The sequence below is a fragment of the Neophocaena asiaeorientalis genome, unplaced genomic scaffold, assembly GCF_003031525.2.
Source record: "Neophocaena asiaeorientalis asiaeorientalis breed wild unplaced genomic scaffold, Neophocaena_asiaeorientalis_V1.1 scaffold280, whole genome shotgun sequence".
Taxonomy (NCBI): Eukaryota; Metazoa; Chordata; class Mammalia; order Artiodactyla; family Phocoenidae; genus Neophocaena; species Neophocaena asiaeorientalis.
The window spans coordinates 3,103,051-3,117,286 of NW_020185321.1; the positions used below are offsets into that span (position 1 = coordinate 3,103,051).

Below are 14,236 nucleotides of genomic sequence, written 5' to 3' on the forward strand. Positions count from 1 at the left end.
GAAAGAAAATGACCCACAAAGATAATGAAAAAAAATATTCAACTTCATCAATAGTAAATGAATTAAACTAAAATGGGATTCTTCTTTTTTTTTTAACCTATCAAATTCGCAAGGAAAATACAATCCTCATCATTGGTAAGTATGTGGTGAAAGAGCCACTTTTATATGCTGTTCATGGGGATAAAAACTGATATGAAACATATGTACAATACTATGCTAAGAATCAAAAGAAGTATTGGAATTTTAGCATAATAATAATGACACAGCAGATGAAATCAAATTTCAACAAGTATAAGGATATTAATGAAAGACCTTAAAATCATAACAAAATATCAAGAACATTAATATCACCAAATACCATAACATAAAATATTAACTTTCAAAATAAATAGGAAAATTTGAATTCTTGTTTGTTCCTTTAATAAAAGAACTGTGTAGTTGTCCCCACCTTCCTGAGAGGATGCTTTCTCAACTTCTTTCAGCTTTCCATTTTCTTTTTCCATTCTTTTAAGTTTTAACTGTAGTTCTTTCATTGTTTTTTTTATTATGTTAAGTTCAAGAGTAAGGGTTTGATTTGCATTGTTTAGATGCAAATTGTCTTCTTGTAATTCCTCGAACTTTTCTTTGGTTATTTCTATATGTCTTTGATGTGTTCTACCATTTACATCTAAAAAGGCACAGGAAAAAAGTTTTAAAATATTAATTGATATTTACAATTCTACATCAAAATTACAGGAGACAATTTCAAAAACCACATGAGCAACTCTTCATGTCAGTGCCTGCAAAGAGAATGGCCTATACAGCAAAGGGTGCATGGTCTGTTGAGACTACAGTGAGCAACAGGAAGAGGGATGACAGAGGGGGAGGCAGGAGCCAGTGGAAGCTCTATACTGTTGGACATAGGATTGTACATATCATAATATGCAGAGTGGAGGTTGTATCCTGCAGGCCACCAGGAGCCAGAAAGCCTTTCAGGCAGAAGTATGGAAAGAAGAGGCTCTACTCTCAGATGAATCCCTGAGGCCAGCAGTGAAGAAACCTAACAGGAAGGAGGCCTAGCCCAGAGGCAGGGAGACCAGTCAGGAGACTCCTAGAGTAGGGATGGAGAGGAAAGGACATGAGAGAAGGATTCAGGGGCGAAAGCTCAGCAGGGCTCAAGAACTCAACTGGGTGTGGACAGTGAGGGGGGGCAAGTCAAGGATGAGCACCAAGACCTGTGGTTTGGAAGACATCTAGCCAGACAAGGGACACAAGCATGGCAGGGGAAGGGAAGCCCAGGCTAGGACACGGGCCCGGAGCTCTGAAGGCAGCCTCAGCTGGAGAGACTGAGGCGCCACCAGCATGTGGGCAGACCTGAAGGCACCGGGGTGAGAAGAAAGCCAGAGACCACGAAGGATGTTAGGAAGGAGCAGCAAGAAAGATGGAGGAAAGCAGAGAGCGATGTTCCACAGAGAGATCAAAGGAGGTGAGGGCTACGATGGGCTCCCAGCCCGGGCAGAGCTTCTGTGTGCAGATGTGCAGACAAGGGCGGGAATGCTGGTGGCTCCAGACAGCCTCCCCTGACCTCTGACACACACATCCCCAACCCCTAGAACATGAAAGGAAAGTCTAAGAAATGAGTAACTCCACAGCTACACTGAAAACAAGAGGCGAGCCACCAGGAATCCCGGAAAGAAAACATTTGAGATTAGATTGAAGATGGAAGCTGCAGCCTAAAATATGCCAGGAGAGGTCAGCTACTGGAGGTGGGAGTGCTTCCAGGGATGTGCTTTGCCCTGGCAGGTAGCGGGGACACAAAGTGACCTAGAAAGGGCTGATGAGGTATCCAGTTAATGTGCCAGATGGGATCAGCAATGGTTCAAGTCCCCTGGGCCGGGTAGTACAGACAGGCTCTGAGGACAGATGCAGGCAGGCACTGGGGCTGGGGAAACTCAGGAGGAAGAGGGACCCCCGAACCCCCTGGCTGACCACACACCCTGTCTGTCCCTGTCAGTCACTGGAGACAGGCTGTACGCCTGACAGCCCACTGGTTTCCCCCTCTGAGCAGCCTGCAGTAATCAGATACAGCATCCCCAGGCAGACCAACAGGGACTCCCAAGGACCAAGGCGAACACATCACATCACCAAGAACCATGTGAGCTAAGAGAAGCACCAAAATCAAATAACAGAGGACACAGCTGGCTGCTCAGCAACTATAAGATTTTTGAATGGGTGTAGTTAAGATTCCAGAGAGATGTTTGTCAATACTTAATAGAAATCATGGAAACAAACAGTTTCATTCACAATACAAATTCAAAGGATGGGCTGAGCAGCAGAATACATACAATGAAGAATCAACCTGTGGGCTAGACATTAGAGGCCCAGCAATATCCCAGAATACAGCAGCACCAAAAACACCGAGATAGAAAGGGTGAAAACAAAGCCAATCAGACATGGAGGATAGACAAAAGCCTTGATTCCTGATAGGATTTTCAGACTAGCAATGTGAGGCTTAACAGGAAAAAAATTACAAAATCCACCTTGAAAGCTAATGAGGCTCCTCAAACTGTAGAGGGGATAGCACCCCAGAAAGTATTTCCAGACCCCTCAGCTCTGTCTCTAGCCCCTGAGCAGAGCCCCCGTTTGCATACACCCTCCTCCCAGTGTCTGCCTACAACCCACAGGTCCACTCCCCTCCCCAGGATCTGAGCACATGCCATGGGGACATATATCCATCATCCAACGTGTACATGTTTGGACTCTCTCTTTTAAGGCAAAGGTGGAAATTCAACAAACTGCCTCCTCTTCCCAATTCTGATAATGGGACAGAAGCAACAGCCTTTACAGGAAAAAAAAAAAAAATCTTTGTTTTATGTGAGATTATTCTGGGTATTCACTAGAACAATCAGCTTTTCAATCACAATGAAATTCAAAAGGCAAATACCTGGAGAGGGTGGAGGTTTTCCACACAATGATGGTTTTTCATCCTAAGGAAGAAAACAACATGAGAGTAATGAATTAAGAGTCTCAGCATCTCCTAAAAGTGGATTGGCACAAGCAGGTAGGTCATCATATATCAAATATTTAAGTACTTTTTCCCCCTTCATTTTGGCTCTTATAGTTGCTAGTTTGTTTTAGCTTTAGAAACTTTAATATTCACTGTTTCTTTTAAATGAACCAAAACCTTAAGGGATTTCCCCTCTTGGCAGGTTCTCTGAGCAGCAAGGGAAGTCCTGCTGCTTTCTTCCTGCCTTTTTGTCCATGAGTTCAGTGTCTTTTTTTTTTTTAATTGGAGTCTAGGTGATTTACAATATTGTGTTAGCTTCAGGTGTATAGCAAAGTGGTTCAGTTATACATATATATTTTTTTCCAATTCTCTTCCATTATAGGTTATTATAAGATACTGAATACAATTCCCTGTGCTATACAGTACATCCTAGTCGCTTATCTATTTTATACATAGTAGTGTGTATCTATTACTCTCATACTCCTAAGTTTTCCCTCCCCCCATCCCCTTTGGTAACTATATGTTTGTTTTCTATATCTGTGAGTCTATTTCTTTTTTGTAAATAAGTTCATTTGTATTATTTTTTAGATTCCACATAAGTGATACCGTACAATATTTGGTTTGTCTGGCTTACTTCACTCAGGATGATAATCTCTAGGCCCATCCATGTTGCTGCAAATGGCATTTCATTCTTTTTTCTGGCTGAGTAATATTCTTCTCTGTGTGTGTGTGTGTGTGTGTGTGTGTGTGTATACCACATCTTCTTTATCCATTCATCTGTTGATGGGCACTTAGGTTGCTTCCATGTCTTGGCTATTGTGAACAGTGCTGCTGTGAACACAGTATCTTTGGAAATTAGAGTTTTCTCCGGATATATGCCCAGGAGTGGGATTGCTGGATCATATGGCAACTCTATTTTAGTTTTCTAAGGAACCTCTATACTGTTGTCCATAGTGGCTGTACTAATTTACATTCCCACCAACAGTGTAGGAGGGTTGCCTTTTCTCCACAATTTATTATTGGTAGCCAGTCACGGTGTTTACATGCAGGTCCCATAAGTGACAGGCCATCAGTTCACATTCTAAAGCATGTGATATGACTGTAGGTGCTGAGCAGAGATGCACAAAGCAAATTCCAACTGGCCTTTTCTCCTTGGGATATGCAAAAAGACCCCATTAGCTTCAGAGAAGCACGTTTTCAAAGCACTGAGAAGGGCTTCCCTGGTGGCACAGTGGTTGAGAGTCCACCTGCTGATGCAAGGGACACGGGTTTGTGCCCTGGTCCGGGAGGATCCCACATGCCGCGGAGTGGCTGGGCCCGTGAGCCATGGCCGCTGAGCCTGCGTGTCCGGAGCCTGTGCTCTGCAACAGGTGAGGCCACAACAGTGAGAGGCCCGCGTACCGCAAAAAAAAAAAAAAGTACTGAGAAAAGAATACAACATCCTCCTTTTCAACCCAAAACTTAGAGGAAAGGGAAGTTTTTGAACTTTTGTTCATTTTTCTACTACACATCAGTCTGATTCTAAGTTTCTAATTTCTGCTGAAAAAGTAGATAAGGTTATAAATTAACTCTACTGAGAAGTCTTTAATTTTTAAACTCCTTTGACATCGCAGATTAAAAACTTAAGTAAACTATTTCCATGTCTGCAAACTGGTTATTGTCTATTCATTCTACAAATGAAAATGTAAATGTAAGTGATTTCTAATCCCTCAACACATTACATTCATTTTAAACTATGCAAAACATGAGTTTCTTCATGTTTTAAAACTTTTTTTAAAGAAACATTCAATGGAAAAGAACTCTTAATGGAAGTTTTCTTCCCCACAAATCACAAAAGTTGTTTTGAAATTATGGTGGAAATTCTACTAATTGAGAAAATCAGTTTTCAAAAAACAATCCTTGGGCTTCCCTGGTGGCGCAGTGGGTAAGAATCTGCCTGCCAATGCAGGGGACATAGGTTCGAGCCCTGGTCCGGGAAGATCCCACATGCCTTGGAGCAACTAAGCCCATGCGCCACAACTACTGAAGCCCGCATGCCTAGAGCCCGTGCTCGGCAACAAGAGAAGCCACGGCAATGAGATGCCTGCACACCACAACGAAGAATAGCCCCAACTCGCCACAACTAGAGAAAGCCCGTGTGCAGCAACGAAGACCCAATGCAGCCAAAAATAAATAAATAAATTTTTAAAAAACACACACACAAAAAAACAATCCTTACCTTTAAATTCAGAATAGAATGTTTACCATCTGATTAAAAAAAAAGAAAGAAAACTTTGTAAAGCAGAGAAAGACATCTGACAACTCAGAAGAGTACAATCTTAGGAACTCACCTGCAGATGAGCTAAACCAGGCCCAGGTGGGCAGTCTTCCCAAGGCCACATGAGAAGCGGGTCCAGAGCCAGGCAGGAGCCCAACTCGGAACTGCTCATCTCTCCCCGCTGCTCGTTCCTGAGCACCTTCAGTGGCTCACATGATTGGAGAACCAAGGCCAAACTCCTCAGCGCGACTCTGAGCCTTCTCCATCTTCCCAGCACTCCCCCTCCCAGAGCTCTCTACCCGTCCCACCGCCATTCCCCAGATGGGCTGAAGCTGATGCCTCCCCGTCTCCCCGCCTACAGTAGCAGTCCACTCGGTCAGATGCTGGTACCTCGACCAAAGGATGTCAGGGTCCAAGCTTCTTGGCCGGGTACTGCTAGGGCGCAGAGTGGCACCTCAGGCTGACAGAGTTTGAGGCTTTAGCCTTTAGACAATAATTATCAGCTAGCATTATGGAGGATGCTGTGCTTCACACATACGACTAAATTTCATCCTTATAAATTTAATCCTTATAAGAACCTGATGAGAGGTGCACTCAAACTGAGCAGAAGCGGGGTTAAGGAACTCACCAAGCCTCTCGCCACCTGGATATGACAGAACCAAAGCACTAAAAACCAGTGTTTCTGATGTCTTGCCTAAGGATCACTCACACCAGACTCTCCAAAGAGCTTGTTAAAAATACAGACCCTCTGGGGCTCCAGCCCAGATTCACTGACTCAGAATTTGGGGCTGGGGTGGGGCCTTTTCACAAGTGTCCAGGGGCTTCTAATGCCCATCACAGACCAAAAACCACTGGAGGAGCTGAACTCCTCCCAACCACCACCTGCGTTCCCAGTTCAACACCACCTGTGTTACCAAGTGCGCCAGTTACCACACTGCCTTTCAGCTCCAAACCCACCTTTACTGCTGGCTTGTGTTACTGCAGCAGCGCTACCTTTCCAGGAGGAGGAAGGGGCTTGGGTTCCTCATTCCAGAACGTTATCTCCATCCTCTCTCTTTCCCTGCGTTCCTCTTTTTCTCTCCCCTCTCCTCCTTTCTTCCCTCTTTCTAGGTGGCCAGCAGCACTTCCCCATGGGTGGCTTCTCCTGGAATTCCCCTGGAGAGGGCAGCTTTCCAGCGAGTTCTGTTAGCAACACACCTCGGCTAACTTCTCCACCCGCCAGTGGACCACAGCTGCACCCTCTCCAATGTCTGCATTGGAGATTCTCCAAATGTTTCTTCTCTTGGGGGCCCTCTGTTAACAAAAGAGGGAGCAGCTGTTCTCTCTATCTGCTATTCCTGCATTCTTTAGATTTCTCTCTACCCTTTAGTAGGCAATCCTCTTACAGTCAATAATTCTTTACATTAAACTTTCCTTTTTCAAATCACCATATACATTCTGTCTACTGATTGGATTCTGACTGATAACACATCAGGCCACAGACAACACAGACATTAGAAAGTGGATGGACATGTATGAACACAGAGATATTCAGGATGTGTTATGATTTTTTAAAAAAGGCAGGTAATAAAATAACATACATTTTATTCACATACGCATTCGAAGTTGTTAAAATTGTACTCTACGGGAGTACAATTATGTGTGTTTAACCTCCTATATTTCTGCATTTCAGTTCGTTTTTTTTTTTACAGTGAGAAAATATTAATTCTGTAATTTAAAAAGAGATATGGGCTTCCCTGGTGGCGCAGTGGTTAAGAGTCCGCCTGCCAATGCAGGGGACACGGGTTCGTGCCCCGGTCCAGGAAGATCCCACATGCCGTGGAGCGGCTGGGCCCGTGAGCCATGGCCGCTGAGCCTGCGCGTCTGGAGCCTGTGCTCCGCAACAGGAGAGGCCACAACAGTGAGAGGCCCGCATAAAGCAAAAAAAAAAAAAAAAAGAGATATACTTTTTACTTGAATTGAATATACACGTGGATTTCCCACAGGGATAAGGTATGCTGGCCTAATCAATTGGCGTTTTCTGGCACAGGTATTAGTAGGCTGGCCTTCTGCTTGTCAATCAGTCCCCTTGTGAACTGACTTATATGAGAGTTTTCTTGAGCCTAAGCAACTCTGAGGGTCCTGATAAAGCAGTGACTGGTGCCCACTGTATGCCAGGCTCTCCTTCTCACTTCTCAAACATAAGCCACCTCTTAGGAAACGGAAAACCTTTGTTCTTTAATGTGCTGAATTCTCTCACTGTGCCAAATGAAATGTACAAGGATGCGCTATTGCAAAGTTGTATCATAGACATGTCCCTGCACTCTTTCATCCAAAACACCTGTAGTCACAGCCTGCCATGGGCCAGGACCCTGACCCAGGCACTGGAGCTAGCCTGGTGAACAAGACAGACAAGCTCACTCGCTCATCCTGGGGAGACCACTGGGTACCCGCCTCTCACAGCGCTAGACGTGGGGCGCAGAGAGGAAGGAGCGTGTGGAGCTTCAGAGCCTGAGCCCTGACCCTCCACCCCAGGGGGCCTCTCTCGGCTGCCGGAACTGACAAAATGGACCCCAGTGTGAGGGCCTCAGGCTTTAAAGATGACCTAACACCCGGGCAATCAACTATTTTCACTGTAACCCAGTGAAAACAAAACTCAGGGATATTCCCACTTAAAATCATGGAATCACAGTATGAAGGTGCAATGGCTACATGTTCCCCCAAGTTAACCAATATTTATTGCCACAAAATGCTTTTAGATATTAAATTAAAAAATTTTTTTTTTACCTTTTTCTTGTGTATGCTCTGGTGGAACAGGTGAGCCTGGAAACCCATCTTGTTCAGAAATATTTTCCTCATCTCCACTGTCCACCCCATGTGACGATGGAACCTTTTTGTTACAAAAGACAAAGGAACAGCCAACTATGTGATAAGTGCTTCTGTATCAAATTTCTTCCCAACAAACCCAAACGTCTTATTCCACACCTTCTCCACTGCTCTTTCCTAAGACATAGAAGGACCGCATCTGGCAGGGCTGGATGAAATCTCGGGTCCCTCAGGAGAAGCCCAGTGGCAAAGGCAATGCCGTCCAAATTATGCTTAAGCCATTGAGAACTTCACAGCCACTCCCACCCCCCCAATGCTACCTGGGCAGCTCGCCTTCCCCATTCCTGCCAGGGACCAACTCAGGAAAAGGGGCTGCCTCTGGCCTGCTCTGCATAGTACCCAGTACCACCCTGCCTTGGTACTGATGCTGTGTATTCATCTCTGCATGGGACAAGACCTGCTGACGAGCCCTGTGAGAGCCCTCATCCAGGCAACTGTTTGGGATCGAGGCCCATTATGCTGGCTGGCTGTGAGTCCGCTGTGAATGCTTCCTGATGGAATGGAACTCTCCCCTGTGCTGTCTGTGAGCATCTTCTACGTAGGTATCATGAATGGCGGCAGGGCTGCAGAGCTGCCCCTCACAGACCTGTGGGCCATGACTGGGACCTCCCCTGATGAACAGGAGACCACCCCACTGGCAGGGCTCTGGGAGGTGGGGACAGAGGCTGCCCAAGGGGAAGTGCAGTGAACCATGTCTTGTACAAAAAGCTGTGACTGGTGCTCCCTGGCTGGCTTCCCTTCTGCTACACTGAATAGTATCTTGCGTATGCGATCACCTTGGCTTAGCTGTGCTGTGCTGCAGGCCGTGGAAGGGTCATCCCCATGGCTGGCAGGGAGGGGGCAGAACTCACTGGCAAGATGCCCAAGAGAAGGGGCATTTCAGAGCCAAAAGCTAAGGCTAGGCCCACCAGGCTCTGGGTACAGGGCTCCAGGGTGACCCAGCTCAGAGCAGCAGAAAGGTCTCCCACTCTACTCATCATCTGAAGGGATTAAAAAGAAATGACCTCTTAGGTTTTGTCTCCTAGGAACCCACCTGCCTTGTTCACCCTATCAAAGATATATTATGCTACTCACTTTTATCAAGGAAATACGAAACTGCTATGGCTTCCCTGGTGGTGCAGAGGTTAAGAATCCACCTGCCAATGCAGGGGACGTGGGTTTGAGCCCTGGTACAGGAAGATCCCACATGCCGCGGAGCGACTAAGCGTGCACCACAACTACTGAGCCTGCGCTCTAGAGCCTGCGAGCCATAACTACTGAGCCCACGTGCCACAACTACTGAAGCCTGTGTGCCTAGAGCCCATGCTCTGCAACAAGAGAAGCCACCGCAATAAGAAGCCTGTGCACCACAATGAAGAGTAGCCCCTGCTCGCTGCAACTACAGAAAGCCCGCGCGCAGCAACAAAGATGCAACGCAGCCAAAAGTAAATAAATAAACTAAAAAAAAAAGAAAATGCTAAAGATACCCTATTATGGAAAATAATGTTTGGCAGCATCTACTAGCACTAAGACTGATCGTACATATGCCCTATGACCATACATATATCACTCATCAGTATATATGAGCGGTATAGACCCACCAGAAATATACATATATACACACAAGTGTTCATAGCAGCACTATTCCTAAAAGCCCCAATCTGGAAACAACCAAATATTCATCTTCAGTAAAATGAATAACTAATTGGATGTTATAACTGTACAACTGGATACTATACAGCAATAAGAACGAACCAACAACTGCTACACACAATGACAGAAGACTCAAAAACTCCAAAGAATACGTACTGTATGATTAAAGTCATAGAATCCTCAGAATAGGCAAAACTAACCTACGGTGATTTTCTAAGATCCAGTCTACTTTCGGAGTCAGGGCAGTGGTTAACTCTTGGGGGAGTAGTGAGTCCTCTCAGTCACAGAGGAGGACTTCTGGGGTCCTAGTAGTGTTGTTCTTTTTCTTTTAATCTGCATGGGGGCTACTTTGTAAAAATTCACTGAGCTGTACACTTATGGCTAATATGCCTTTTGTGTATATTTCATACAGCGATAAGTAAGCCTAAAGAATTTGTGACAATATTCTAAAAACACTCTAATATAAAAGTTTTAATTTAAAACATTTTTAAAACTATTACATACTTCTGAGTATGAAAATCACCTGGTTACTAAAACAAAAATTGTTTGGGTACTGAAGGAAGGGAGGAAGAAGCTGGCCAACTCAGCCACAGTGCTGCCATCAGGGATGCCAGGAGTGGCCTTTCCCTCATCCGTCTGTAGCCCTGGCCTAACCTCCTTCATCCTCCTCCTGGTTAGGACACTAACTCAGATTTTAAAGGGTAAAATGTACATGCTAGAATTTACAGGGTAATTATCAGAAAAGAAAACAAGCCAGTATAATTTGCAAACTAGTAGAGGGAAAGAAATAGAACTAAAAAAATCATCAATCCAAAAGAATGGAAGAGGAAAAGAGATACAGAGTAATAGGACAAGTAGGAAAAATAAAGATGGCACATTTAAACTCAAATATATCCATATAAAATGTTAAACATAAAAGAACCAAATGGTCCAGTAAAAAGACAAAGGAAAAGTTGGTCAAACTTAGTTAACAAAAACCATATGCTGCATTGAATTGTAAACATTAAATGGATGAATAGTATGTATGTGAATTATATCTCAGTAAACTTAAAAAAAAAAAACCAACTAGATGCTATTTACAAGACAGAGCTAAACATAAGGATATAGAAAGGTTAAAATTAAAGGATGGATTGGGAATTCCCCGGATATCCAGTGGTTAGGACTTGGCGCTCTCACTGCTGGGGCTGCGTGGCATGGCCAAAAAAAATTAAAGGTTGGAAAAAAATAGACCACGCAAATATCAAACAAAAGAAAGATGGAGGGGACTTCCCTGCTGGCACAGTGGTTAAGAATCCGCCTGCCAATGCAGCGGACACGGGTTCCAGCCCTGGTCTGGGAAGATCCCACATGCCAAGGAGCAACTATGCTCGTGTGCCACAACTACTGAACCTGCGCTCTAGAGCCTGTGAGACACAACTACTGAAGCCCGCGCGCCTAGAGCCCGTGCTCCACAACAAGAGAAGCCACCGCAATGAGAAGCCCGTGCACTGCAGCTAAGAGTAGCCCCTGCTCGCTGCAACTAGAGGAAGCCCATGCGCAGCAACGAAGACCCAATGCAGCCAAAAATAAATTTTAAAATTAATTAGAAAAAAAAGAAAGATGGAGAATGTCAGATGAAATAGACATTAAGGCAAAAAACCTCTTTAGAGATAGAGAGGTTCACTTCATAGTGACAAACTGTTCAATTTACCAGGAAGTTATAATTTTAAATTTGTACACACCTAAAAATGTAGTCAGGTGCAAAATAATACACGTTCTATGATTCCATGAATATAAAGCTCAAAACTATGCAAAGCTAATCTGTGACATCTTCTCTTACTTGGAGGTGAAAGCAAGATACTGGAAAACCTGGCAACATGGCAAAGAAGCTGCAGCGTCTAGGTTCCTGTGACTGTGGAGCGAGCCAACTGTAAGAGCCAGCGGTGATTAACCCTGAGGACGCAGAGGGTGCAGCCCCAAACGGCACTGGCACCTTCCCAGATGCCCCACCTCAGATCAATGATGCCAACCTAAGAACCCCAGCCCAAAGGGACAGACACTAGTGGTGGAGCAACAGAAGGGTTCAGTTAGCTCCACCTCAGGGTAAAGTCCAGGCAAGAGTGTGGTCAGATTGTGCAGTGGACCAAGGACTAACGCTGGGAGGGGCGGTTTTGATCTGTAGGGTAGAGGCACCGCGCGGGCCTGCACTGGGACCTTTGTAAGTCCAACGGCATGCTGGACCTCCCCTGGTTTGGTACGCTATGGTAAGGGAAATAAGCGTTTGTGAATCCACGCCTCCTCACTGCTGCATGGAGGAGACCCCACCGCTGGAAGATGGCAGGGCTCACTCTTGGTGGCTTCTGCAAATTGGCTGGTGCCTGACTTGAGATCCTGGCCTTCTACCTCCACCAGTGGGGGTCCAGCTCATGCAGAGGTGCTTGCATTGGTAGAGCAGAGTCAATGGTCTACACGTGCATACACTAACCGTGGACATTCCTATCCGCACAGGGATGTGTACGTGTAAATGTGGACAGGGAGACTGCAGGCACCGCAGCCCACCCGGCAGTCAGGGCCCCGCTTCTACCTTGCTGAGAGAACCCTGATTTTGTTCAGTGCAAATGGGCGCAGCCCATAGTGATAGTAACCCTCTTCCCCTTAGCCAGTAATTGGCCAAGGGATGGGCATGTGACCAGTGAGCCTCCTGCTGGGAGGCTCCCAGGAAAAAATGTTCCCCGTAATGAACACAGTGCAGCCTGAAGGACCTTGCCCTGCTTCCTCCTGTCTGCAGGAAGAACTCGCTGCATTTGATGACCACAAAGAGCAGGCCAAGAGAATCTCAGGTGCCAGCCTTTGACAGGCAGCTGAAACAATTTGGAATCTCCTACCTTTTGATTTTGGTATGTGAGAGAGTTAAAGGTCTATTATTTAAACCTTGTGTTTGCCTGTTTGATTATTTGTAGCCAAGAAAATGATACAGACATCAAAGTGACCGCAGAGGCTTGTCCTGGAGAGAAGAGGAGGGACGGAATGGCAGGGTTTCAGGGCAGTGTTTGCTTTACATGCAGTATCAAACGTTTTTATAAGACATGGGGATTCATGTATACTTGTGTAATGGAAAGAAACTTTTAAAGAAATTAAAAACTGTGGAGAGAGAAGGGGGACAGTCCTAATCCTCAACCACAGCAGCAAAAGATCCCCTACTACTCCTTGGCCTCCAGAAGTTTCTAGAGATAACTGGTTTACCCAGGCATGACTGATTCCTCTCTGGATCCAAGGACATGGCAGACACTCAAATATTCGTTGGTTGGCAGTTGGCTGGACGAATAAATGAATAACATGAATGAATATATGATATTTTATGACAAGATGCTCTGCAAATCCACAAACACAACAAGAGCAAGGATGTGTGACAGAGGAGCTTCAGTGACATCCTACCGGTGACTTCCTGAAAATGGTAGCAGGCAATTAGACTACACTCTCCTCCCTTAAAACCTGTTGAAATCAATTGAAAGAATGAAAAGAAAAAATGCAAGCAAGCTTAGTCAATGGCCAGAAAACAGCTACCAAACCTATGAAATGTGGAAGAGAGGGAGAATGCCAGCAGCCGCCAAACTTCCTCAGACGTCAGGTATACAGATGCTCCGACAGTCACAAACTGTCACTTTGTTGCAAAGGTCCACAGTGATCCTCTGACGGGTGCACTGAGAGCAAGGATGTGATGGTCCCCGGAGACGTACAGTAACTCCCACAGGGCAGAAGGGAGGGCGGGCGAAGCCAAAGGGAGAAACTTGGGAGAGCCCACCTTTGCCATCCAGAATCCAGCTCTATACTCTCAAAGAAGTTAGACAGCACAGTCTGACATGAGGAACCCAAAGAAGAGATCCAGGAGATCAGATAAAGTGATAAGGCAACAGAAAGATGTGTGAAGTAAATCAGCAGAACTCACAAAAACAAAAGGCAAAATAAAACCACTACAGAGGTAAAAGCTATACGAGAAGCCATAAAACATAGTGACCAAGTGCTGAGAGAGATGAGGATAGACAGAGTAAATCACACAAAGTGAAGCTGAAAAGGAAATGGAGGGACAAGGGATCACAGAAAACATAATAGACATGGAAGACAAAGGATATCCAACCAATGCATAACTAGTGCTCCCAACGGAGAATACAATGAACGGATGATGAAACCAGTCAAAGATAAAATAAAAGAGGGGAGGAAATATTCCCTGAAAATAAAAAAGGGAGATGAAAATCTATGTCTACAGAATTAAATTATATGCACTAAATTTCAGGAAAAAAGGACAGAAAATAATAAACACCACGATTAATCCTGGTGATATTACTGAACTTCAAAAGATAAAAGAATGAACCTACAAAGGTATCAGGCAGAAAAATCAAGTGACCTCAAAGGGGAGAAGAAAGGCCTTAACTCGTTCTTTGCTGTCACTCTCAGCAGTCCTCTCAGAAAAGGTTATGTGGTCTCATGCCACCGTGTACCCTTCCTTTAATTAATTATTA

The 14,236-nt window shown here is 45.0% G+C and overlaps 1 protein-coding gene across 5 annotated transcripts in view; it reads right to left on the reverse strand.

Moving 5' to 3' along the window:
• CEP89 (centrosomal protein 89) overlaps positions 1-14,236 on the reverse strand; it is an 81,035-nt gene that overhangs the window by 50,115 nt on the left and 16,684 nt on the right. For all 5 annotated transcript variants that reach the window (XM_024734126.1, XM_024734123.1, XM_024734122.1 and 2 more), the window contains 4 exons: positions 8,010-8,112; positions 5,205-5,233; positions 2,924-2,966; positions 449-667 (listed from right to left, as the gene is read on the reverse strand). In XM_024734126.1, coding sequence (XP_024589894.1) covers positions 449-667; positions 2,924-2,966; positions 5,205-5,233; positions 8,010-8,112 — 394 coding nt within the window. The remainder of the gene's footprint in view (positions 1-448; positions 668-2,923; positions 2,967-5,204; positions 5,234-8,009; positions 8,113-14,236) is intronic.